Source organism: Perca fluviatilis, chromosome 10 (genome assembly GCF_010015445.1).
Source record: "Perca fluviatilis chromosome 10, GENO_Pfluv_1.0, whole genome shotgun sequence".
Lineage (NCBI taxonomy): Eukaryota > Metazoa > Chordata > Actinopteri > Perciformes > Percidae > Perca > Perca fluviatilis.
In genome coordinates this window covers 23596193-23622156 of record NC_053121.1, presented here as the reverse complement: position 1 = coordinate 23622156, position 25964 = coordinate 23596193, and the positions used below count along the sequence as shown (strand labels likewise).

Sequence of the window (25964 nt, the reverse complement as noted above, 5' to 3'; positions counted from 1 at the left end):
CAAAAATCCATCATTGCCCAGGTAATATTCAACAACAATAACGACAGATACAGGTCAATTGAGTAGGGATGCACCGATTCGACTTTTTCAGTCTCGATACAGAGTACCGATTCAATACCAGTGTTTAATTAATAAGCTATATGCCTTGGTCAAAACTTAAACAGGAATTAAAGTTCTAGGAAACAGTATACAAATATACAATTGACTAGGTCGGCCCCATTTTCACTAATTCCCCATCCAGTCAGTATCGGCTGGTCTGTATCCATGACGTTCTACTTCCGGGATTGCTCCGTTGCAAATTCCGCCGGATGTCCATTACCATCCGTTTTGTTTGTGTTGGAATTTTAAATTCTGGTCGATTTCTGAGGACTATGGTTAACTGCTCCTCAGATCTCTGCAGGGTAAATCCAGACTGCTAGCTAGGCTATCTGTCCAATCTGAGTTTTCTGTTGCACGACTAAAACAACTTTTGAACGTACACGTTCCACCAAAACAAGTTCCTTCCAGAGGCTTTTTTGCAGCGGCATCACGGCTTTTCCTGATGCTTGGCACCGCCCAAGACGATTGTGATTGTTTTAAAGAAATGCCAATAAACCACAGCACATTTTTCTCCCATCCCGGAATGCTGTGTGGACCAGAGCTGTATATTAGAGAGAGTTTGGCCAACTAGGTAATCAAATGTTCTGAGCTATCCTGTTATGCGATTGGTTCCAAGGTGGTCACGTGTTTCGTGGACTCCATGTTGGATACCTTCAACATTCATCTGATTCCCATTGACATAGTGCAGGGAATAATGGAAAAATGTAATAAATTATTTAAAAAATGACAAATCATTGAAAAAATGCCCAACTGTTGTGCGTTTGGCTGCAATGAAAGACAGGGAAGCGGCAAAAGATTTCACAAGTCCCCCTGTGAACCAAAAAGGCAAAAAGTATGGGAGCTGAAAAGAGCAAACTGGAGGGCAAATGACTACTCATTATTGTGTGAGGTAAATGTCAATTTCTCTCTTCGACTTATGATAACAAATTACATAGGACAAATATAGTAATACCATCGTTAATGTGTACCATGCTTTCAAAAACGTTAACACTGCTTTAGAAATGAATGAAGTTTGAAGTTAGCCATGCCTTATGCTAGTGTTAGCTTTTTCGCTAGCACTCCATGTACCAAAATGCTTGTGATCTTGCCATAGTCATATGGCTTTTGGTCTCGACTGAGTCCAGGTGCCTTTACAGTGCCTTGCGAAAGTATTCGGCCCCCTTGAACGTTTCGACCTTTTGCCACATTTCAGGCCTCAAACATAAAGATATAAAACTGTAATTTTTTGTGAAGAATCAACAACAAGTGGGTCCCAATTATGAAGTGGAACGAAATTCATTGGCTATTTCAAACTTTTTTAACAAATAAAAACTAAAAAGTAGGTGTGCAAAATTATTCAGCCCCCTACTTTCAGTGCAGCAAACTCTCTCCAGAAGTTCAGTGAGGATCTCTGAATGATCCAATGTTGACCTAAATGACTAATGATGATAAATAGAATCCAGCTGTGTGTAATCAAGTCCGTCTCGTATAAATGCACCTGCTCTGTGATAGTCTCAGAGGTCCGTGTAAAGCGCAGAGAGCATCATGAAGAACAAGGAACACACCAGGCAGGTCCGAGATACTGTTGTGGAGAAGTTTAAAGCCGGATTTGGATACCCAAAAGATTTCCCAAGCCTTAAACATCCCAAGGAACACTGTGCAAGCGATAATATTGAAATGGAAGGAGTATCAGACCACTACAAATCTACGAAGACCCGGCCGGCCCTCTAAACTTTCAGCTCATACAATGAGAAGACTGATCAGAGATGCAGCCAAGAGGCCCATGATCACTCTGGATGAACTGCAGAGATCTACAGCTGAGGTGGGAGACTCTGTCCATAGGACAACAATCAGTCGATATACTGCACAAATCTGGCCTTTATGGAAGAGTGGCAAGAAGAAAGCCATTTCTTAAAGATATCCATAAAAGTGTCATTTAAAGTTTGCCAAAAGCCACCTGGGAGACACACCAAACATGTGGAAGAAGGTGCTGTGGTCAGATGAAACAAAAATCGAACTTTTGGCAACAATGCAAAACGTTATGTTTGGCGTAAAAGCAACACAGCTCATCACCCTGAACACACCATCCCCACTGTCAAACATGGTGGTGGCAGCATCATGGTTTGGGCCTGCTTTTCTTCAGCAGGGACAGGGAAGATGGTTAAAATTGATGGGAAGATGGATGGAGCCAAATACAGGACCATTCTGGAAGAAAACCTGATGGAGTCTGCAAAAGACCTGAGACTGGGACGGAGATTTGTCTTCCAACAAGACAATGATCCAAAACATAAAGCAAAATCTACAATGGAATGGTTCACAAATAAACATATCCAGGTGTTAGAATGGCCAAGTCAAAGTCCAGACCTGAATCCAATCGAGAATCTGTGGAAAGAACTGAAAACTGCTGTTCACAAACGCTCTCCATCCAACCTCACTGAGCTCGAGCTGTTTTGCTAGGAGGAATGGGCAAAAATGTCAGTCTCCGATGTGCAAAACTGATAGAGACATACCCCAAGCGAATTACAACTGTAATCGCAGCAAAAGGTGGCGCTACAATGTATTAACTTAAGGGGGCTGAATAATTTTGCACGCCCAATATTTCAGTTTTTTATTTGTTTAAAAGGTTTGAAATATCCAATAAATTTCGTTCCACTTCATGATTGTGTCCCACTTGTTGTTGATTCTTCACAAAAAATTACAGTTTTATATCTTTATGTTTGAGGCCTGAAATGTGGAAAAAGGTCGAAAAGTTCAAGGGGGCCGAATACTTTCGCAAGGCACTGTATATTTATAATAATATTGGAGGGAAAGTGAAACACAGCTTGGACGGTGAAAATAAGCGATTTATTTCAAGATAGCATATTCACCCCATAGGGTTACACTGTAGAGTCATCTGACGATGGTATCCAATATGGCACCCATGATTTGAGTTGGCCAAACTCTCTATATATACGGCTCTGGTGTGGACTAGCCAGACCCTCCTCCGCAGCGCTGTTGAGGAAGGTCTGGCATGATGGCAATGATGTGTAAAACCTGCTGAAAACTGAAAATGTTCACCCTCCAGTAGGGATGTTACGGTGCATTGTGAATTGGTTAAAAATCTATTTAAATGTGTTAGATCACAACCGGTTGAGATGAAAAATGAATCGCCATGCAATTTTTAAACAGCCCAGGGCGTGATGCAACCTAACATTACACAGCATGTAACGTTAGCCTGCCGTTAGCTAGTAATGTTAGCTGGCTTAAACTTGGTTAAAATGCTGACAGCTAAACGGTGTAAAGTCTGACTGTATTTCACTGGAAAGGAGTCCAACACTGGGACGTACAACAGATGAGCTTTTTTCTGAAATGCACAGATTAGCTTGGAGAGACAAGACCTGCCGATTCAGGTCTCGGTTAAATCAGGTCATGCAAGTTCCCCTTTTCAGTCTTGTGGGATCATTCAGACTTTTCTTGAGTTCTTCGTTTTATTTGACTGGCCTTTAGCACTTGGCATTTAGCAATCAATAGCTCCAGAGCCCGAGGTTTGATGTGGTGAATACTAATGTAGTGGGACAGCATTGGGATGACTGGCTCTCTATAACTTTATATCTGATGTTATCTTTTAATCTTATCGAGAGCGTCCCATGTGGCTCTCTGAATGATCACAGCCCAGTACATTTGTTCTGTTTGATCACTGCATTAGGCTCATTGATTACAGTTAATCTGTAGCTCCTGATTCATAATGTGGTGCCATCTAAACAAAAACTGCTTCCCAGAATCCCCCTGCTGTCATTGCAGGTCCTTCCTGTGCTGTTTATTGTGCTGTTAAGAGATGTTGTCATTTTATGTATTCAAGGAGGCCAGTCATTTATTGTGGCTCTAATGGTATTCAAACTTTTCTGCAAAGAGGGGCAGAAACATGAAATTGCTATTATAATTTTTGTATTATGCCTGTGTTTTTTTTCTTCTATTAGACTCCAGGGACTTCAGCTTGTCTTCAGCCTCTTTCTTCCTGTTTATTTACATTTATTTTGGTGGCAGGTTCCTGTAGTGGTGCCATTGGCTATCTCAGTAATGACACACTGGTCACTGAAGTATACCAGTATTTTATTGTGAAATAATCTCTCAGTTTAAGGCCTGGCATCAAATGTAAAGGTGAATGCCACCACTAGATGGACTGCCACACTAAGAGTTGAATAAAACCGATTCTCAAGAGTTTTAGTGTTGTTGGTAGATAAGAATGAATTATGTCACTTTCCTTGTAATTTCAAAGCATACTGATCATGTTTGGATATTGGCTCTGACAGGTTTTTATCTCTTTAAAAAGATGATACTTTTTTTTTTTTTGAGTGATGAGACCGTAATAAGAACACTTCAGTTCTTATTAGAGTCTCACAGAATTAGTCCCAGAGGATAAGAAAGATGTATCAAGTAATGGATTATACATTTTAAACATAACCTAGGATAGGAGCTTGCTTGCGTAAATGTTTTATATCAACTAAAATTAGGTATTTAGTCATAAACCAAAGTATTTTAAGTATTAAGGGATTGCCAAAGTTGGTACAATTCACTCTGTGATATTCATGTACAGCATGGATATCTGTACCAAAAATGACAATCCATTCCGTAGTTGTCAAGACATTTCACTAAAAATGGCAAATGTCAACCTGATAGTGGCGCTAGAGGAAAAATCAGGGGATTGCCAAAGTCATTAGGATTTATCCTCTTGGCACCATGAATATCTGTATAAATTAACACGACAATCCATCCAATAGTTGTTGAGATATTTCTGTCTGAATTGGTGGAACGACCAACTGACATTGCCATCCCGCAAAAAAGTTATAGCTAGGGTGATAAGCTTACATCCAAGTTTCCCATTATCAATAATTTCGGCTTTTATCACTTTTTTTTTTTAACTCGGACCACATGATTTAAAGTGACTGTTTCCCATTGTTGTGAAACAATCCGATCAGGATTGTTTTGTGGTTCGAGTCCTATCATCTACTGGCTTGACCCGTGTGAGTTGGTTCTGAAAGCAGTGGCGAGATCTCTGAGAACAAAGCGACACGAAGCAGGGTTCAGTTCACAATGTTCTAAAGCAGGGGCCCTTAATGTTTTTTTAGCCAAGGACCCCTTAACTGGGAGAAAGATAGAGCAGGGACCCCATACTGCATATCTACTCAGCAAAAAAAGAAACGTCCTCTCACTTTCAACTGCTTTTATTTTCAGCCAAGTTAACAGCGTAAAACTTTGTATGAACATAAAAATATTCAACTACTAAGAAATAAACTGAACAATTTTACACAGACATGTGACTAACAGAAATGGAAAAATGTGTCCCTGAACAAAGGATGGTCAAACTCAAAAGTCACAGTCAGCACCAGGTTTGCCAGTTCTTTACCCCACTCTTCCACCAAGGCACCTGCAAGTTCCTGGACATTTCTGGGGGGCATGGTTCTCGCCCTTACCCTCCGATCCGGGCTCTTCGCTGGCCATGGCAGAACACTAACTTTCCTGTCTTGCAGGAAATCGCGCACAGAATGAGCGGTATGGCTGGTGGCATTATCATGCTGGAGGGTCATGTCAGGATGATCCTGCAGGAAGGGTACCACATGAGGGAGGAGGATGTCTTCCCTGTAACTTTTATTGTGACCATATGTTTAATGTTAAACATACATGTGGCACAGTGAATCCTTAGGATTAACTGTATATGTGGATGGCTATCTTAGTGACTACCGTACCTATAGGCCAGTAAGCCTATCCTCAGTTACATTTTTTTAAAGATCAACAATTATTTGGAGCTTTACCGAAGCAGTTTCAGGTTACACTGCATTTACGCTCAAACTAATCTTGGTCAGCGAGTTAATTTGATAAGATAATAATCGTGTATTCTTTAATTCATGTGGCAGCACAAAATCTGTTATTAAAATTTGACTTCATTTTCTTCACTGATTTGGTTTTAATTTAGAGATATAAAGATGAGAAGACCGATAAAGTGAAGCAAAGGTTATTGAACCAGATTAGATTCTGTGTTGTTGCAGGTACAAAGCCTGATCCCACTGAGAAATCAATTAGTATTCAGCTTTTTATTCACCCGACTACAGTAAAAAGGTATGAAAGATATAAAGAGAAGAAGAAGACATGATTTCCTCCAGGCTGATAGTGTAGGTATATTTTATATTGAGGACGGTCTGGGACTTTAAAACCTTAAAAACTTTTTTTTTTTTTTAAAAGACCATTTCTTCCATTTTTCAAGAATGTCATTTTTTGGAAGATCAATATCTGTAACCTTGAACTGTAAATAAATCACAGTCTTAGAGTATTTATTGATATTGGGGCTACTGTTTGACTGTCTCCTTAATGAAAACTAAAGAGAGCCTAATAGCCTAAACAACAAACAGCAGTGGGCTTCACCAGTGCAATTAAACACACATTTTAAGAGCAAACTGATTAATTTCTTTAATCAAAGTCAGCTTTATCCTTGTACAGTACAGTCAGTGTTAATTATGCTGAAACACACCACAGAAGCTGCCGTTTACAGTTGCATAAAAACCCCAAAGGAAATTTTGACACATTATAATGAGTAGATGATAAAGTAGGTGTAACCGTTTATGTAGACTCCTGCACATTGTAAGGACAGGTGGGATTTTTCTCCAGCCTTTCCCCTGTGTGCTCAGTTTTATTGACATGTTTACCTCTGTCAAAGATGTTGCTTTTCCATCCCAGGTAGTTTGTCTGACAGGCAGCAGGAGAGATTTCCTAGACAGATGGGCCAAGAAACAGCTCATATTTAGAGTTTGGATTTTCGTGGTGATTTATTAACCAAAACAACGACGTGAGTTGATAAACAAGAGACTTGATGCCAAATCCTAATGGAATAATCACAAGGACAAGAAATGCATTAAACTTAAAATGTCAGGAATAGGAGTGAAATTGCTGGGTGCAACAACAATTTGGAGGATGGTCCAACATTTGTGGTCTTCATTATCACTCACCTCATCCTCCTCATTAGGTGGTAATTTATGCGCTGGCTTTGTGGCACATCATTTCTCAAGCGTGTTTCAGCAAAGCGCTTTTACGCTGCAACTCTAAACGGCCCAAACAAATTGCTCTTTCTGTGTACTCCGTGTTATCGGCGATACTGTTGCCAGTAATTGCTGTGGGAATGTAATATTCCGCCTAAAGGGCAGCTCAAAATTGTGTCTGTTCCTTTCAAATTACTGCACCTTTTGATTTGATTATTCACAGCAAAACCCAGCTCTGATTGAGGCTTATTGTACTGCCTTGAATCATGTTTCCCGCCACTGCACAGTTAATGCTTCTTTATTCCTTGAATCTAATGTTAATTCAGCTACGAGAAATGTACCGTCAGTGCAGTTGTGGTGCCTTATGTAGGTCAATTCTTCTTCAGCGTTCACTGCTCGGCCCTGTTGAGTGATTTCATTTTGCGAGGGAACTGCAGTTTTATTATTCATACTTCAACAGAGATTGGAGTTGCGGTGCATTAAAGCATGACGTTGTCATTTCCCCACTCGCAGAACTGTTATTCCCTTTGCCCCAAATTGGAATTAAACCCAACATTTGATGCTGGCCCTAATTTTTTTTTTTTTTTCTCTTGTGGTCACAAAACTCCAGTCAAGCCTGGTCTCTCTGGACGTACACTATGTAATTATATTAGTTTATACTTTTTGTAACCCTCACTCAAACTGCTGTTTTAAGTTATTTTTCTGCTGCTTGCCAGTTTAGGATTCATGAGTCTTTCTGTCATTGTTTGATAACAGAAGTGGGTTTTCTCACTTCAGATTTAATGCACACTGGTCTCTGCATTTTCTAACTGGCTCCAAAATTGATCTGAACTGCAACACAATTTTTCTCCAATGAAGTACCTGAACACATTGGTTGAGTAGCGTGAAATTGACCTCTGAGATGTAGCAGTGTATGAGACTTAGATTGTGAAGACAGCTATTGAATTCAAACTAAATGGATTCTATTTGGGACTCTTTCTGCAGTATGCGTATCACCTTATTGCCCTAAATATTGCCTCATGGTGGTTGCACTTTAACGGCTGCTGGATAATCAGCAGCCCAGATAGAATCGCAGCTTTTCTTGGGAGCAGTTTCTCCCCGTTTGTTACTCTAAAGCAGCGTGAGGTCCCATATATCTTTTTGGTACTGTCTCTTCTGTTGATCTAATTGGATACCCTCTGTTGCCTACAATGAATCATTGCTGGATCTCTTCTCTCCCCTCAAGTGCTTGTTTTTTATTGAATGCAGGGTTCCCCTGAATCACAAAGCTCAACCTTAAAACTTGTATTTGTCCCTTGGCTCCAGTCATTGATCTTTTTTTTTTTTTTTTTTTTTACAGCTGTGTCAGTATCACTTTTATTCCAGCAGAGGATTATAGGCTTGCTTTTATGTGTTTCTGCCTCCCCAGTCATTCTCCCTACTCCACTAATTGGCTCCTAATTTGGCAAATGCATTTAAGGTGGAATGAAAGAGCTGACCCCTCTTTGCGTTCATATGTGGGGATGCCACATCCACCCCTCCCCTGTATTAGTATTGTTACATATCCCTGCTCTGCCTTCTATTGACCGCTACTGATGTAGAAGAAGCTCTGCGGCAGCACAGGGGGTTTAGTGGTGACACATCTGAAACAGAGGTGAGGCGTTTTGGCATGCACCCCATGATTTTTGGGAAAGAAGTTTGAATCCTGCCAGTTCTCAGGCTCTTCAACATGGCGAGCATCGGCACTCGGCTGCTGATCCACACTGCAAAATACCTCCAGGAAAGTGGCTCTCACTGAGCCGATCGAAGGCAAAGATTTTTTTAATTACTCCCCCACTGCAGAATAAAAAAGGCACGGGTTTTGCCCTGCAGGTGTCTGTATCGATTTGAGTGTATGATGTTTTAATGAGCCCGGCGTGTAAATTATTTGTTGCAATTGTGTATTCATGAGAGGCTAATTCGTTCTGTTTTTTCTTCTGTTTTTCTTCTCAGTGGATGGATTCTCAGTTGACTTGGAGGCAGATTTAAGGCTTTCGAGACAGAACAGGATGTCAAAGATCTCTAAGGCAGCCAAGGCTGTGAAGAAATTGGATGCCAGCAATGTAATCCGGGCTATAGTGAGGTCAGGACAAGCGGCCCCTGGACCTCCACTAGGCCCCATCCTGGGACAGGTAAAATTACCTACGATTCTACTTCTTGTTCCTCCGAGTCTGTTTGCTCCGAGTAATCAGAAGTATTATCTTAATTGCAGGAGCGGCACTTCATTTTATCAGCTGACGTTCTGCACACAAGTCTCACAACCTGATCCTTCCCTATTTTTACTTTGCCAATCACATAGTTGCCTCTCTCTCCTCAGTCAGCTCATTTTACATCCCCACCACCACCTCCATCTCTATTCATATTCCCATTTTTATTCTAGTCGCACAGCTCCACCGGGCAGGTAGGTGCCGCACTCAGTCTGCAACTATTTTCTCACCGTTTCCAGGCCAAAGACGCTAACACCTCCATCCACAGCAGCTGTCCTTATACATTAGCCTCACTCTTTACAAGCCAATCGATGAAACAAGTTTGAACCTGTGAAGGTTTTCTCTTCAATTCTTGTATACTTCTCTCTGCTTCAATTGCTCCGGAGAGACAGCTGAGATTGTCTTCTCTTTTATTGCTCAGGGATGCACCACTATAACTTTTTCACCACCGATGCCAATTCCCTTCCTACTAGAAAAAATTACAATAATAAAATAAGTCAGCAGTCAGGAAGGGTTGAGCAATGAACAAAGGATTGGAGTGAGTGGCTAAAAATTACTGAGGCTGAATTATTTTTCACTGTAAATAAAATCATCCTTTTGTAACTGTTGATGCTGATGCTCTGTTTATCAACTTCATCTTTGTTTCTGATCACACAAGTGTATTGTTTTAAATCTTTCTTGTTAAAGTTATATTTTATTGTACACTATAAAGGCACAATCTGCTCTGGCTTTAATGGTGATTCAGCTATTTAACTTTGATTGTCCTTTGCTATATTGAATGGATGCTATGGCTTGTTCTGTACATACAAATGATCCAGTAAGGCTCTTTAAATGACACTGCTCATCAGCTTTGAATGCTGTTGCACGCTTGGAAACCAGATCAATTTTCACCGTTAATCTATCTCTGTGACTTACAGACGACACATTCAGAGAGGAGAATAGAAAAGTGAACACAACTGGCAGAAAAGAGCTACAAATGATTATTGATGTCAGGAAAAAGCTAATGTAAAGATCTCAGAAATTAGTTAAATGATTTGAAAACACATTTCTCTTATCCGACATCGACTGTACTGTAACGGTGTTATTGCTTTATGGTTTTGTTCAAAATGATGTACTCTGCTGTCACCAGCTGCAGAACTTTATAAGATAAAATCAGTTCATTACTGTATATCTGAACTCCCTAGTCAGACTGGGACTTAGATTAAGTACTCGAAAGTACTATACTTTTAAGTCATTTTACACTTTTTTTTTTAACTTTCTCTGTGTTGCTTCAATCAATTAATCATTCTGTCTAGGTCAAAAAATAGTAAAAAAAAATGTTCATCACAATTTCCCAGAGCCCAGCGTGACCTCTTTTTCTGCCTAAACAGCAGCATAATCTAAAAACCAGTTGTACAAATCTACCTGCTCAGCCCCAAACTGCAGACAGACAGTTAGCGACCAGCTGGTGAACATAGTGGAGCATTTAGCAGCTAAAGAGATAGACATTTCTCTCAGGAGTTGGTGAAACCAAAAACAAAGTTAAACAAGAGTGAATATTGGACTTAAATTCATCAGGTCACTCTAAATGAATAATAATGTTGCTCCGTATCTATTGGATGTGTAAATACGCAACTGTTTGCTCACAAGTTTGCTTTATCTACTTAAAAGGTGATAATGTGTTAGATGTCGTTTGAAGCTTGTTTCCACTGCTACAAAGTGGACAAAAAAGTCAATGAACAATTGTTTTTAGATTAAGACAGTATTAACAGGTGTAAGGCATCTCGTTCTCAAAAGTTTTGCAGACACACACAGTGGTCAGAAGATTTTGACTGATATTTGACAGTGACTGGAATAAATACAATGAGCAGTTACAGTAATGCTTCTTACAGTTAGGAAACTGTACTTGGGAAATACAGAGGAGGATCTATGGTTTAATCTCATCCCATTTCACCATCTTTTACTCCCTCTGAAAAATGCAGAAGCCAGTTGAAGAGACCGTAATAACCCAATTTTACTGCCGCTGCACTGTTTACCAGTTAGTTGTATAATTGATTTTAAGATTTTTACTGATCACATTTGAGGCTCAGCTAAATCTTCCTGCCCCTCGGCTACTGGAGCTAAGTTCCGTCTGATCCCCCGAAGCTGAGAATTAAGAAACTTGCTCTGTCACTCAACCCTAAAGATCATTGAGTTTTTCAGTTTGTAAGCAGGTCCTGACTCCAGTACTCGGAAACATCACTGAAAATGTACTAACTTATTTAATCTTTTTTTTTACCTTTTTGCTTAATTTTGCATTACAGAAAATACTGTACACCTACAACATTGTTTGCAAAAACATGTTTTTTTATAGCAGAATTGCATGACTTGACAGACAGGGGGAATATTTTTAATGGCAGCTCCCAATAGGCATACATAAAAACTTCAAACAATAGCAATCATATTTTTTTTTTTAAATCCCTCCATGTCTCTCACATCATATAAAACCTGTCACAGTGACATGAGTGCTGCTATGTCAGCATCAGTGGGAGTGTGTGTGGGATCTTTGCATGTTTACCCCCCCAAAAAACAGCTTTTCTTTCCTCTCGTTGGAAATTTTATCATATTGAAGAATCTGAAATGTGTGACAGCTCAAGATGACAGGCAAGAACAAGAATCTGGGTTTCTTTACCAACTTCGACAAGTATGCAGTGTGGTCTTCACTTCCTGTCTTTGTTTGTCCATTTCACCTTACAACACTTGTTCCTTGTCCAAATATTCTGTTTCAGCCAGAAGAAAGTTGAATTATTGGATTTTTCCTTTTCTTGTATTTGTTTCTCATTTATCCTCCACATTTATCCTTTCTCTTCTTGATTTTGAGTTCATAAACTCCGCTAAGACATAGTGGCAATATAAAGAAGAATTTACTTCTATGCAAAGGCTCCAACTAACTATTATTTTCATTAAGTTCAGTTCAAAGATTCCTAGTCACTGACTATGTAGTTTGTTTACTTTTCCTCCTTAGCTAAGCGGTCACATCACCGTTCAAATGCACTTCAGCATGTACAACAGTAAGTGAACCATCACCTTTCATACAGCATACAGGTACGTTCAGTCTGCTGCCAGTCCAACCTGTGACTTTCCGATCAGTGCAAAACTAGCCTATACAAGCACTGTATGGGCTAATAGCTCAGTAGCCCATTAGTAGCGACAGAGTTATCGGACTATGATCGTTTCTGTGGCTTTCGCTGTCTTTTAATAGACTTTTAAAGAGAAAGTAATGTGAATCACAGCACAGCTGACAAGTGTAGCTCCACTGCTAAAAGCTACTGATTCAGTCCGTGACAATAGGGATTCAGTATTGTCAGTTCTGTGTAAGCATTCGTTGTCAAAGATTCTTCTACTGAACACCTGTAATTTACAATGATATAAAAGAGAAAAAGCAGCACATTCTCGTGTTTGAGAGGCTGGAACGAGAAACTGTTGCATTTGGGTTTGACAAATAATTAAGTCATGATTAAATTAGTTAGTGACTAATGTCCTGTCGACGAGCTAACTGATTATTTGAGAAATTGTTTTAAGCCTACTTCTTTATTTCATTTTATTTAAGCATCAGAAACATTGACCAGTAGTTATCACCTGTTTAAGCCTGATGTCACCCCAACACCTGAGACCAGCATTAGTATGCATCTGTCTCCAGTATTGCATTGCATTTCTTCTCAGACTCTTTTGCATCATCTTGTATAATATACTTTGAAGTTCTCCCCAAAAGCTTTGGTGCTGATGGTGTGTCCTGAATGATTTAGACATATGTCTGTTAAATGTGTCTCTTTCTGCCAGAGAAGGTGGGTGTGAGCTTGTAGGCATACTGTAGCTGTCGCCATGTCGGGGTAATGAGGTGAAATGGGTTGTAACCAAGTGCTCAACAGAGCAAAACAAAGCCATATGTGTGTCTAAAGGTGCCTCCTTTTGGACTGTTTGGGATGTCATTGTTGTCGGGTGGCATGTTGTGTGCGTTTGTCTCTCTGGGTCCCGTGCTCCATCAAGCTCACACTGTGTGTAGCGGTAAATAAATGGCAGTCGGCAGCCGATCTGCTTTAGGCAGTGGCTCCGGCCCTTTTAATCTTAGCCTGCCTCTTCTCCTCGTTTTTTTTCTCCGTCTCTGACTAACCACCCTTGACAGGGGAAGTGCAGAGAGGTAGGCTGCCTGTCGGCTGCGGGGCAAATTTAAACAAACGAGAGAAATAAACGAAGGAATGGGAGACAAAAAAGGGAAACGGACAGCTTTGGTACAGGAGAATAATTAAAGGCTGGATTGAAATTAGCACAGGCGAATGGAGGAGAATAAAACAGAGCACCGGAGAAAGCGGAAAAAGGAGAAAGAAAATAGGAGAGTGGCTCATGCACTTTTCTTCAGGAGCAGATTATGAGAGTCGGTGGGAGCTGAGGGAAAATGCTGAGCATTGTATCTAGAACTTAACAGGTGTAACAAATTCTAGGAAGTAGTCATTTGCCGAAATGCTGCTGCCTATGCAGTCACTGCTTTTAGTATAATAGAAACATGAGAAGTTGCCCAACAGGGAGTGCATCCAGTATGCGTATGTTTGAAATTTAGAGTAAGCGAGGGAGGAGGGGATGAAAGTAAGAGGGTAGGCAAGAGCTGGATGCTGTCTACTACTCTGGTTATCCCTCTATGGTTTTCCCTTAAAAGTTTCTCTGAACCGGAGAGAAATTCCCCACTGACACTTTGAATGAATTTCTTTTTGTGCTTGAGTGTGTACATTAGTCTTAATACATCCTGTTAATATAGCCTGTAAATCAAGCGTAAAGCACTGAGAATAAGCGCTTGCATTTTGACAAATGCCTCAATTTCAATTAATAGGACCATTTAAGCTCAGAGGCGAGGCCGGCGGGTGCATTCACAGCCGCTGTGAGCAAAGAGCCAGTTCACTCTAAAAACATCACACACTTACTACAACTCTTGACAGGCACACCCCATCTCTCTTTTAACATTAAAGGCAGACAACACGACAGCACACTCAAGGATTACTGCGAGAGGATCCAAGCTGATGGGGCTGCTGGCATAATTGTGATAAATGACAGCCTTTTGTCAGTGTGCCGCACCATGAAGCAAAGAGCACCCCTTTCTTGCTTGAATTTCTGTGCAATTTTTCTTCTGACAAAAATATTTTGAAATATATAATACATATTAAGGCCTCTTGGCCTTAAATAAGGACTGACTCCTGTTTTTCCCCATGTGGGTGACAGGCTGCCAATAACGCTCCTACATAATAGCCAATGAACTGTCAACACTAGGCGAGTATGAAACACTTTATTAGCTTGCACTCTGTCCTGGAGGTGTAGCTGACAGCAGCTGTGGAATAACTTCACAGTGTACACATGGCATATGTCCAAGTTCCACATGGTACACATAATGTGTACACCTCGTGACGATGCAGAGGCTCGTAGATCCATGAGGAAACAAGGCACTTGTCTGTACTGTACATCCTCTACACCTGCTTCTCTGACCCATAATCCCATGACGACCAAATACTACAACACCCACATGTTAACAAATCAGTGAATGAAAGGCTCCATCCGTAATCAAAAAGTTAACTCTTAATAATCTGAGGCAGCTGGACAGTTTTTTTTTTCTTCTTCTTCTTTTTGAAAATGACTGACAGAGACTTTTAAGACAAGTACAGACGACAGCAAAACATGATTTTTAAATGTGTTCTGAACTGGTGAAGGGATTACTCACAATGGTATTCTGTCTTTGTAAACAATGTAGTAAAATAGACCTGTACTGTAGTTTGTGTTGCAATAGGATTAAGATGATGCAAAATTCCCCTCTTTAAGCCCTACTGTTGAAAGATTGTATTTATGAAAACGGTGTGTTTCATAAATAGTTGGCATCTTGAGTTATGCACATTTTTGTTGTGGTAGAATTGCTGCAGGAGGGTTTTAACATTTACAGCAAAAGTGGTTCTAAAATAAATGTGACGGTTCAGTATGCATCTCTAAAATCATTTCCAGCTGATGTTTAAGATAAATCTTGGATGTCATGAGAGCATAAAAAAAGATAGGATATGAGGATAAAAGATCTGCTACACATTTTGTATTTAATTTTCTTCTCTCATCTTTACTTTTTATTTTGAAAAACTGGATAGTTTTACCTCTTCATGCCTTTCAAATCTATTCAAATAGGACTTGAATCATGGCTCTGTGGAAAGGGGGAAATAAATCATCACTCCTCTGTATTAAACCTTTCTCTGTGAAAGGTCCCTGTAAAGTGACAGAGAAAGAAGTACACTAAAGGTCAGAGTCTGTATTTTGGCATCTAATGGAAGAAAAGTGTTGATCTCCATTTTCCAACAAGCCACGTGACCTGAACTCAAAAATTAACAAGTAAACCAATATGAGATACTGTAAATGGAGTAATGCAGTAAAACAATACAATAATTTAAACAGGGTTATGAATGCAACACATTCAACAAATCTGTGGCAGTTTGGACAGCTGTGCCCAGATTAAAGAAAGGAATAAGCACTACTAGACTTCAACATACATTTCTGGATTATTGTTTACAGGCTGATAGATGTGTTCACAGTGATCACTTTAAAAAATACACTCCCACAAATCCCAGCAATGTATTTTGAGTTATTATTAGCACAACAAAATGTGCAGAAAGCCAAGCTTGCCAAATGCATTTCCACAGCTCTGCATTAGACCTATCACTGTTGTACTGAAACGCAATACAAGTTATCTGTTTGGATGTGATACTGGCTCTGCTGGTCCGACTTTTAAGTGTGGATGTGTGATCACATGCTTTTGTTCAGAGTGACTCTCTAAAGTTCATGGGAAATGAAAGAGGGTCCTAAGGGCGTCTCCGTGGGCTCCATGCTGACGTGGGAGAGTGTGTGGCTTTGGGAGCGAGACAGTGCGTGATAATGAGAGGGAGGAGCTTTCCCCTGGTCCTGGCCCTCTCCCTGCTCTGAGCTCTGGCTTGGCAGGGTCGAGTCTCCTGGTTCTGCTCCAGCCACAGTCCCAGCTCCTGTAGCACCGCGCTCCTGCTTGTGTCTTTCCCAGGCTGAGCTCAGCTTCACAGCCAGAGCCAGTAGGTTCTTCCCCAGGAACACAGTGGACACACGGGGGTCCCTGTACCACAGCATGCCTGTGCCCCTCAGGGCCAGGGTGAAGATATTGATAGTGACCAAGCTAAGCCAAGGGTACAGAGCCTCCTTACGGGGACCCCTCTGTCCTGGCAGGCCAGTGGCCCCCAGCTCTGTGAGAGCCACACAGGGCAACAGCAGCAGGAGGGCGTAGCAATAAAAAAAGACCAGGCCCTCCGCCCAAATGGGCAGCCTCTGTTCAACGACCCCTCCACTCCCCGCAGCAGCCCCGCCTTGGGCTTCCCATAATCCCGCCTGCAGGTCCAGCACATCCAGCAGGTCCACCACAACCCACAGGAGCCGGCCACGTACCTCCTGCTTTCTGCGCTGCGGGGTCATATGGTCAGCTCCCGTCAGGATAAGAAACAGGGAAGGCAGGCAGATGGACAGCAGCAGCGTCAGGGTCTTCCTGGCAAGCGGATCTGGTGGACGGCGCTCCTGCCTGTAGTTATGGCAGACGAAGAAGAGCTTGAGCTGGAGCAGTGACAGGAACAGGAACCAGAGGGCGTTGGCAAAACCACGACGCGGTGACCGCGCCTCTGACACCACACCGGCCGACACAAAGCGCAGCGCCAGCAGGAAGCCCACATCACCGAGCAACACTGCCGCACACTGCCACACGCTAGGTCCTGGAAGACCACGAGCACCCAGCATGCTCTGCTCCAGCAGGTAGAGGTCCACCACTGCCATCGTGCTCACTGTGACCAGGGTTGATACGCACACCTGGGGCGTGGGCACCATGCCTGAAAGAGACGTACACACATGCACTTGGTAAATCTGTTACAGTCTGTTCGACAGAATTCAAACTCTGCTCACATCGCTCCACGCAGTGCCATCTGTCCTCGGTAAAACTGACAGATTTGCAGGATAAGAACATACTCGTTGTTCCCAACACTTATTCAAAACCAAATGGAAAATAGTTTGATGTTTGTTGCTATGGTTAAAGACATTGGCTGCCTAGTAAGCAGTGAGCCCCCTTCATCTTTGGCCAGAGCTACATCTACCCTGGCTGCTCAAGCTGAGAAGCCTGTTAAATTGTGTGGGCTCTGCAGCTCTTTGAATTTAATAGTCTTTATTTTCCATAAATGTCCTTGCTTCTTTTTGATTCTCAGACTTTCCCTGAGTTATTTGCTGTTACTTTTGTCTGTGTATTGCTGTTGTTTCTGTTCTTTTTGTACTCATCTTATTCATTATTAATTAATTGCGTTCAGGCGCAGCTAGGTGTCCTGTCGAAGCCTTTTCTTTGCCTCTATAGTGTGCCATGTTTATTCTCATACTGTGCTGCAGTCTTTAATCTTTTCAAATTCCCCTCTCATTTCAGATGAATATTGATAACTTGCTATTTGTTTGGAGGATGTGTTTGACTCGTACCTCTGTGTACACACTGTGTATGTCTGTGTGAGTGCATGCAAGCAATGCTAATTTGGCTGAACATGAGGGGTTCTTTTTTTTGTGGCAGCTCATATCTCAGCCACGGACAGTGTAATCACCTCAGTACTGACATACTGTAGTGTGAGAAATTATCATTGACTTTACAGTGTAATCAAACCGCCATCTCTTTATCGTATTTAGCTGAAAAGCACAGCACAGACCAGTGGACTATCTGTTAACTGCTCAGCACAACGCGGTCAACCCCTCAACTGGATCGATGACATTATAATATAAAATCACTACCAGCTCAGATGTGTCGTAATGGCAACAGTTCAGCGTGATCGAGCGAGAGATTGTCAGCATGATTGCAGCCTCCCAAAAAAATCTGCCAGTGAAGTGTATAGATATCTTGCCGATCGAAGACCCATCACTTCCCTCACTGTAACAGGAGCTCTGCCATCTCCTCAGTGTTGTCTGAATCATTGAAAAGGGCTGAGGAACTCCACTGGGTAAAAAAGGGGGATTGAGATTGTGTGTGTGTGTGTGTGTGTGGGGGTGGATGAGCATACGACTGAAAGATTAATAGGCCTCTTGGCTGTCTACATGTCTAATAAAGTGTTACTGCGTGATGGTAATAGTTCATAAGTAAGCGCAGGAGGAGAGGGGGTGAAAGTGATGCAGAAGAAAAGACTCAAATGTAGATAGAAAGTGACTTCCATCCACTTGTATGAAGACATGCAGTTCAAGTGCCAGCCTGGCCTGGATGAATCCAAATGTATTCATCACCAGGGCTATTGAAATACCCCAGACATTAGAGTTTGTCTGAAACGGATGAATCAAAGAAATGAGGAAAGGAACGATCTCAACTGATTCATCTGCTCGGAGGCATGGTGGGAGGACAGGCGTGGATCATGCCAGCATTCGTAATATCTGATTGTCTATGGAGCCTTTTGTCTCATCGCTTACTGCAACTTGATTACCATTCCCCCAAAATTGAATGAATTTCACCAAGCTGCAGATTGAGAGGATATTGGAATTTAAATTTGTTTTTTCTTTCTCTGGGAACAAACCCTATCTGCAGGGAGAGAGGGAGAGGATGGAGAAGTTTTACAGCCACTGTTGCAGCTGGCCTCTTAAGATATTCCACCTGCGCCTTAAATTTCACCCTAGAAATCTCCCCCTCAGTCTGTGTTTGTGTTTTGACTCCCTGTCAAAGCGGTGTAATGTATTCTGTTCTGAGTGAGAGACCGGGATGACAGCCTGTGTGTCCACTCTGCTCATCAATAATGACCAAATTCATCATTCCCCTGTCTGGAAAATGACACTGCAGTTGACAAGGTGAGGCAAACTATTTCAGTGTAAGCATGAGTAATGGCGTGTAATAGTGTGCAGGTGAAAGATTTGTTCATTTTTATGTGTTTCGTTTGGCACTGTAAATCCATTCCCCCCCCCATTTCTTCCCACTCTTTAATCTTGTGTGACACCATGTGCACACTGTTCCTTCCTCCCATCTGCACCAGTGTCCTGTAATCGTCCAAACAAACAAAAAAGCTCTCAAATTATTTGCAACACACACTCGTGCTGACAGAGATAAAGCAAGGGGTGGGGTTGCCACTTCCATTTGTTTTGCTATTAATATTGGTCGATTTCCAGGTGGACAGAAATCAATGTAGAGCAAAGATTAATGTGTCTCCACCATAGTATAATATTAACAGTCTATGGTCTCCACTCAGAGTTTATCTCTATGAACAGCCCCACAGGGCTCCAAATCGTATCAAAGACCAAATACTCCACAAGTTATCACAGGTGCCACTGGGGCACCAAGGGCATCAGGACAACATCTAGGCCATTATGTGCAAACTAATTAATTAATAGAGAGCCAGGCAGTGTGCAATCCCCGATAATGCACTGCTGAATAAATCCACTCTACAGACTTAAAGCCACATGACCGAAACATCTGTTGATTTGTAAGGTAGCAGCTCAAGTGTTGCCTGAGGGTATTTGTGTTGCTTTTTTGACTGAGTTGTCACGTTTTTTCTTGAAAATAGGGTTATCATTACTGGCCCAGCATGCAGTGCGACGTCTCGCATCCTCTGGCAATTAAAATAATCTCTATGAAACCGCTTCTCTGCAACACCTGTTTCATAACTGCCCTATTAAGAGCAGGTACTGTGAGATTATCAGTGCATGGCTGCTAGTAAAGTGAAGCTTTAGTTACCCAAACCATTCGTCTTGCACTTAGGCTCGATCCTCCTGGCTTGATTTACAGCGAGTAATGTGCTTTTTCTTCCAAGTAGAAGCGCAGTCGATGACCAATAAAGTCTCTTTTATTGTCGTTGATGAGCCAGGCTCGGTGATAAAGTCTTGTTCTTACAGTCCGGGTTTTTGTATAGAGGCAGGCTCCAGGAGAAGGCTCATCTCGAGGCTGTTAAGAGTGGAAAGTCATCGCCACTGCCACACCAAGCAGACCCGAGTTTGTAGGATTAAAAAAAGAAAAAAAAATCTTATCATACTTATCAAGATTTCCTCCTCTGTGCAGAAATGGCATGGCCGATGTGTCTGTGGTTATTGCAGAGGCTCGATCTGAATCTGGATCTGTCACCTCCCGCAGTGTCGCGGTCTGCCGTTGTTGGTTTATCTTTCCACGCAGCAGCGGGGGCAGAGAGCCGTGCAGGGCTTGCTGCTGCGGCTCGGGCGGGCTCCGGCTGTGCCGAGCAGCCGGGGGAAGTCGGTCAGAAGTGGAGCATCCGCGTAACGTTAAAGTGGAGACCGCAGACCGAGAAGAAGATGGCTCATGCGAGAGTACGAAGAGCGGCGCAACAGCGAGAGGAGAAACTCACTCACGCTGTCCGACTTTGGTTGTGGTGTTAATTTGTAAGCAGGTTACGTGCTCCACTCCAGACCTCCCACCCTCCTCAGTTTCTCCTCCTCAGTTTCTCCTCCTCTTCTCCACCAGCAGCTGTGGAAGTTAAGCTGGAAGATGCTATGAATATTTGAGAGCACCCAGTTACAGTATACTCATTGGTTATGGTAATTATGATGATGCCCCTTGCAGAAGATTAGTTGCATTGTGTGGGAGCAGGCGGAATACCTTGTTTACCCTTCTTCGTTTGAAATAAGAGCGGAGGAAGTGGAGCGAAAGATGCTTGCCTGTAGACACACTTAGAGCTCAGAAGGCAGATGTTACAACTTTAATTAGACCTCCTTCTGTCTACTTACTGTCTTAGTCACACAAGGAAATCATCCCTCTATTGTGGATGAACTCATTACAGCCGGCTTACTGCACACTTAAACAGAAGGATTTGGAATTTCTGCGACAGATCTAGTTGAAAATGAATCTTTTGGAAACTGTTTTCAAAAAGAGCTGGCTGCTTTTCTGGTTTAAGAATTTAATTTTTGGTCCTTTGTCATCACAGATGTGATTTTTAAGGAATTTCATAGCATCCCTTCTTCCTATGGCTCCTTCAAGTGTATCTGAAGGCATTCCAGTCTGCACCTTTAGCAAAGGCTCAGGTCCTCAGCTCCCTCGTTTCTGTGGCTCTCAGTGTGCTGGGTTCATTTTAGAGTGAGAGGTTTAATCAGACTGGGTGGTGGGGAAAATGAAGGAGAGTCATCTTTCTTGTCAGATTCAGCTCTGCGCTCCGCTGGCTTCCAAGAGAAGAGAGATTTTCCATTGTCCTCACTTCAGCGTGGGTTTTAGTTTTGTTCTTTATCCGTCTTATTCTTTCCGCTGCCTTTCTGTCACCCCTCTCATGTTTATCCCATTTTCTCCTCCATCCTGCTACTGCCCCCTCTTTTGTTTTTGTTCCCTGTGGGTGTGGTTGAAGGTCATTCTGCACACTGGCTCACTTTCAGAGAGGAGAGAGCGAGGCAGGAAAAAGGACAGGCGGAGAACAGCAGAGGAGGGCGAGGGGCAGCCAGGCGGTCAGGCTGTCCACAGTACTGTGCAGTCATCACTTTTTGCTTCAGACATGATTGGGGAAGTTTGGAAGGACACATGGGGTTGCAGACTGTCCCAAGAATGCTAAAGGCGTCAACACTGAGTCTTGCTCCATGCACCTGGGGCTGACCTCCACAAACATGGCAAAAATGGAGTACTCAATCCCTTCACCTTCCTGCTCTTGGCTCTTTCTCTCGGTGTCATCTCAGAGGGTGTCGGGCATGAGTTAAAAGAGAACTGATTTAGCATTGCACTTCTGCAGCATTGTCCATCTCATAATGTACAGTACAAAAACATCAATGCAACAGTAACTGATATATCGTTATTTTTTTATTCCACACATTATTCTTCCTCGTCAAAACCTGGCACCTACGTACATTGCCACAGTGCAACTTTGTTCACATATGTGGTAATCCTCCCCGGGACCTGCATACAGACTTTAATGTGTAAAATCGGTGGTTCCCTTTTGAATGACACCTTTTTAGTGTGCAAAATTCACTATTATCTGCTACCAGTTGTTGTTGCAAGTCTGACTTTATTCCAACCCCTGACTCTCTTTCTTTGTGTGTCTCTCCTCCACTTGTCAGCGTGTCCTGTGATTTTTCAGACATCTCCAGCGTGGAGCCTCAGCTGCCTGCAGTTCAGGCTCCTGTGTTTCTGCTGCAGCCTCCACACGTGATTAATCATGTGAAGTGGCAAAAAGCACAACACTGTCAAGACTGTAAGGGGAACCTAATGGAGTTGAAAATGGGATGTTTTGTCGTGATGCAATCCATTTTGTTCCACCCTTCGCCTGCTTGCTTTCACCATGCCCTCAAACGGCAAATACTTCTTATTGTGCCAGCCAGAAAAAGTGAAGGCTGCCTCTATTTTAAGCAAAGATCCAGACAGCGAAAACAATGCTAAGAAGTTTTGACTTGTTTTGGTTGTTATAAAGATGAGGCCCCGAATTAGGTTAGCTCCGTCAGTTCTGCACTCATGCTTGTATGAGCAGTGCTCCTCAGCTCTTTATATATTGGCCTCTGCACAGTTCACTGGAGACGGGGGGGTGAAAATCTTTTCATTTTCCACTTTTAAGACTAATCCACTGATTCCAGGGTGGAAAATCTAGTAAAATGCATGTCCAGCGTGAACTCGATTTATTTTATGCTGTTTTGCTGTGTGCATCTGTGTCTGTTAGACCTAAAATGACCTGCTGTTCAGCCTCTCTGTTACCCCGTCTGCAGCTGAGGGGTTCAACATGAAACCTAATCAGCTGTATGACGCTACTATGGGGCTGAATGTGATAAAATGCCAACAGCGAAGCAGATTAAATGAACAAGGTAATGAAGGTAATGAATGAGAGTGTTTCACACTGAGGAGTTTAATTAACCTCGCCTCCCACCAGCCTTTCTCCACTGTAACACCTTTGTCACCGTATCGCAGCCCTCCACTGTGTCGATCGCCCGGGGCAATTTATCAGGTGGCCTTGTGTGCCAGGGGCAGTTAATCCTGCCTCCTGCCCCAAGGTCTTATCCTGCATCTGTGTCCTTTATCTCCATGTTTGCCACGCTTCCATAAGCACAATACTTTCTCTTGACCTACTCACCTTCTCTTTCTCATCTCCCTCCATCTCTTCCTCTCTCCCCTCCTCCACTCCCTTTCTTTTCCTCTCCCTTATTTCTTTTTCCCCCCTGTTCTATCAGATGCAGAGACACCTGCAACCACACACAGTGAATGAACACTTCCTCACCGTCAGCAGTCCCTGGCAGCTTAATATGCACACATATCCACTCTTAAACTGATAGTCTTGTCATATTGAAATCAGCCCGAAATATTCATACATAAACGCACACACACTTACCCATATTCATGAGGACCTCCTGCGGCCTTTCGCTTTACTTGTCTCCTCTACCGTTGTTTACCTTGGTTAAACAAACCCCTTCTCATTGTTCAAATATTGACCACGACGATCACTGGCCACATTCTGACAACTTTAATACACCTCAGCTGTCTCTCTCTTTTCCCATTCCTGTCTCTCCTCTCCGCCCCTCCATCCACACACACACTCACACACACCATCCTGCCACACCAGTGCTACATCTTGTTAAAAAGAGTTAGTGAAGCTGAAAGGCCAATCACATTAACACGGAAGGAGTGTCAAGAAAGACTGCAGAGAATATGTTGGATGGGTCAAATCAAATGGACACTTCCCAGATTTTAATTGCAAATGCCTAATTGCTCCCATAATTACACGTAATAAGACTCTGCCGGGCTGATCGTGAATGGGTCATATAGCAATTACTCACCACTGTCGCTGCTGGACTTGACGCAAGAAATATCTTCTTAGATTAGCGTTTAATCACGGTGCCCAGGATCTCAAAAGTCTTTGAAGATGTGCGGCTGAATGTCCTTGCCCACAGCCGGCGTGGAAGGCCCCGCCTCGGGTGATGGGCTGCAGCCATTTTATACTGGAGAGCGCCCGGCTCTAATCAGTCATGGTGAAAGAGAGAGGATTTATCCAGAAGCTCGGACTCGAGGATGATTAGATGCTCAGATGCAGTGAGGGGGGTTAGCGATTTGTCCGGGGCATGAATGTTCCAGTTCTCTCTATCTGATAAATGTCATGCAAAGTTGGAGGAGCCAACCTCGAACCTTGCTTTCATGGCACGCAAGCCCCTCTGCCACATTTACAGACTGTGATTGCAATTACCAACATGGTTGGTTGGTAGCCCGAGGCCAATATAAAACTTCCTCACGCTGCCATTTTCAGAGGATCAGATGCCTGGACTCCTGTGGTACAGCTTAATTAAAATATGACTACCTGTCTCTGGTGCATACTTAGTTGTATGCAGCGCTCAAGGGCAAACTGTCTGCCTCCCCCAAGTGGGTCGTGTTTTATTTGCCACTTAAGCCTTTTTATTTTTTTTATTTGTTCAAGCCCTTTTTTTAGCAGAACTATCTTGTCAGGGAGGCCGTTCGAATTCTTTGCCTCGGTCTATCTTTAGAGCAGTTGCTTCCCTGTCTGCATAATGTCTCGCCGTCCGCGCTTAAGCACATTTTAGAAGCATCAGGCATTATCTCCGGCTGGTCTGGAAGGCTCTTTCATGGCATTGTGTGGCATGAAAGGGCCATCTGAGTCGGTGGGAGAGATTATTATCCGACATGGGCTGAACAGAAGGGAAGGAATGGGAGCTGAATGTGTGAGGCAGAGCCCGAGGGTTTGCTTTGACTCATACGCAACATCACAGTCTTTATACTAATCCATATTTAATTAGACTTTCCTTCAGTGCTCCCTCGCCGTTTGTTTACCCTTGCTATGTTGTTTTATGGGAGGCGGAGGGAGGGAAGGGCATGGGTAGAAGGTTGACATGGGATTACTATTAATAAGCATGGGTGGGGAGGGAAGGTAGAGCCTAGTGAGGGCTCCGGGGACGTAGCTGCATTTCATTTCATTAGTAGCATATTGTAATTCAAATGGCACCAATCAGCTCTGAAACCATAGCATGTCTGGACTCGTGTGATGTGTTGAAATTTCAATCCGTTTTTTGAGATTGTGTTAGCGGATCTGTTTTAGCATAGAAACTCCAGTGAGTAATGAGGAGCGTTTTAGACCCAAAGGAAGTGATGGGGTCGTGCAGATCAACAGCTGATTAGCATTCATCAGGTGCTTTTGAAGCCTTTAGCAGAGATGATGTTCAGAGAACTTTCTGCTCCGTTAAATTTAAATGAATGTCTTCCCCCGTGCTGTCATTGGAGAATGTCTCAGGATGACTGACTTTTCATCAGATCCTTTATTAGAAACTGAGGGCTCTGCTCTGTCGTGGAGCAATAGAAGCTTGCGAGTCCATTAAACTGAATAAAACTCTTTTTTTTTCGTCCCCTCATTTATGAAATGAACATTTCAATCAGTGTGTTGCCTTTGGGAAGGATGGCGGATGAAGGTCAGCATAAATCCGGCAGTAATAATTAGATTCTTTATTAGTCTTTGCCTTTGAATTCAGCTCCAAAGAGGAATGGTGCAAAGGAACAGCATTGGCCGAGTGTTGACTTAATGTCACCCATCCATTTTGCTTTCGCTCTGGTTGGCCTTGCAGGAGCTGGAAAATGGGAGGCTCATTCATCACTGGGTCTCTCTGGCTCTGGGCACCAACATGCATTCAGTCATAGCTCGAGCAACACACACACTGTGTGGAACAACAGAGAGGCTACACACACACACACACACACACACAC

General features: G+C 42.7%; 2 protein-coding genes across 4 annotated transcripts in view; one reads left to right on the top strand and one right to left on the bottom strand.

Moving 5' to 3' along the window:
* The window catches only part of mrpl11 (mitochondrial ribosomal protein L11), a 38236-nt gene that overhangs the window by 4209 nt on the left and 8063 nt on the right, over window positions 1-25964 (top strand). The window contains exon 2 of the mRNA XM_039813911.1: window positions 9057-9235. Coding sequence (XP_039669845.1) covers window positions 9113-9235 — 123 coding nt within the window. The 5' untranslated portion in view covers window positions 9057-9112. The remainder of the gene's footprint in view (window positions 1-9056; window positions 9236-25964) is intronic.
* Window positions 11663-24060, bottom strand: tmem265 (transmembrane protein 265). 3 transcript variants are annotated; one of them, XM_039813909.1, is made up of 2 exons: window positions 24038-24060; window positions 11663-17181 (listed from the first exon to the last, which is right to left on the bottom strand). In XM_039813909.1, exon 2 carries the CDS (start codon window positions 17177-17179, stop codon window positions 16115-16117), a length of 1065 nt encoding a protein of 354 aa, XP_039669843.1. In that variant the 5' UTR covers window positions 17180-17181; window positions 24038-24060; the 3' UTR covers window positions 11663-16114. The 3 variants fall into 3 exon arrangements, with proteins under 3 accessions (XP_039669843.1, XP_039669841.1, XP_039669842.1); XM_039813907.1 differs by lacking the exon at window positions 24038-24060 and adding an exon at window positions 23593-23770; XM_039813908.1 differs by lacking the exon at window positions 24038-24060 and adding an exon at window positions 20028-21821.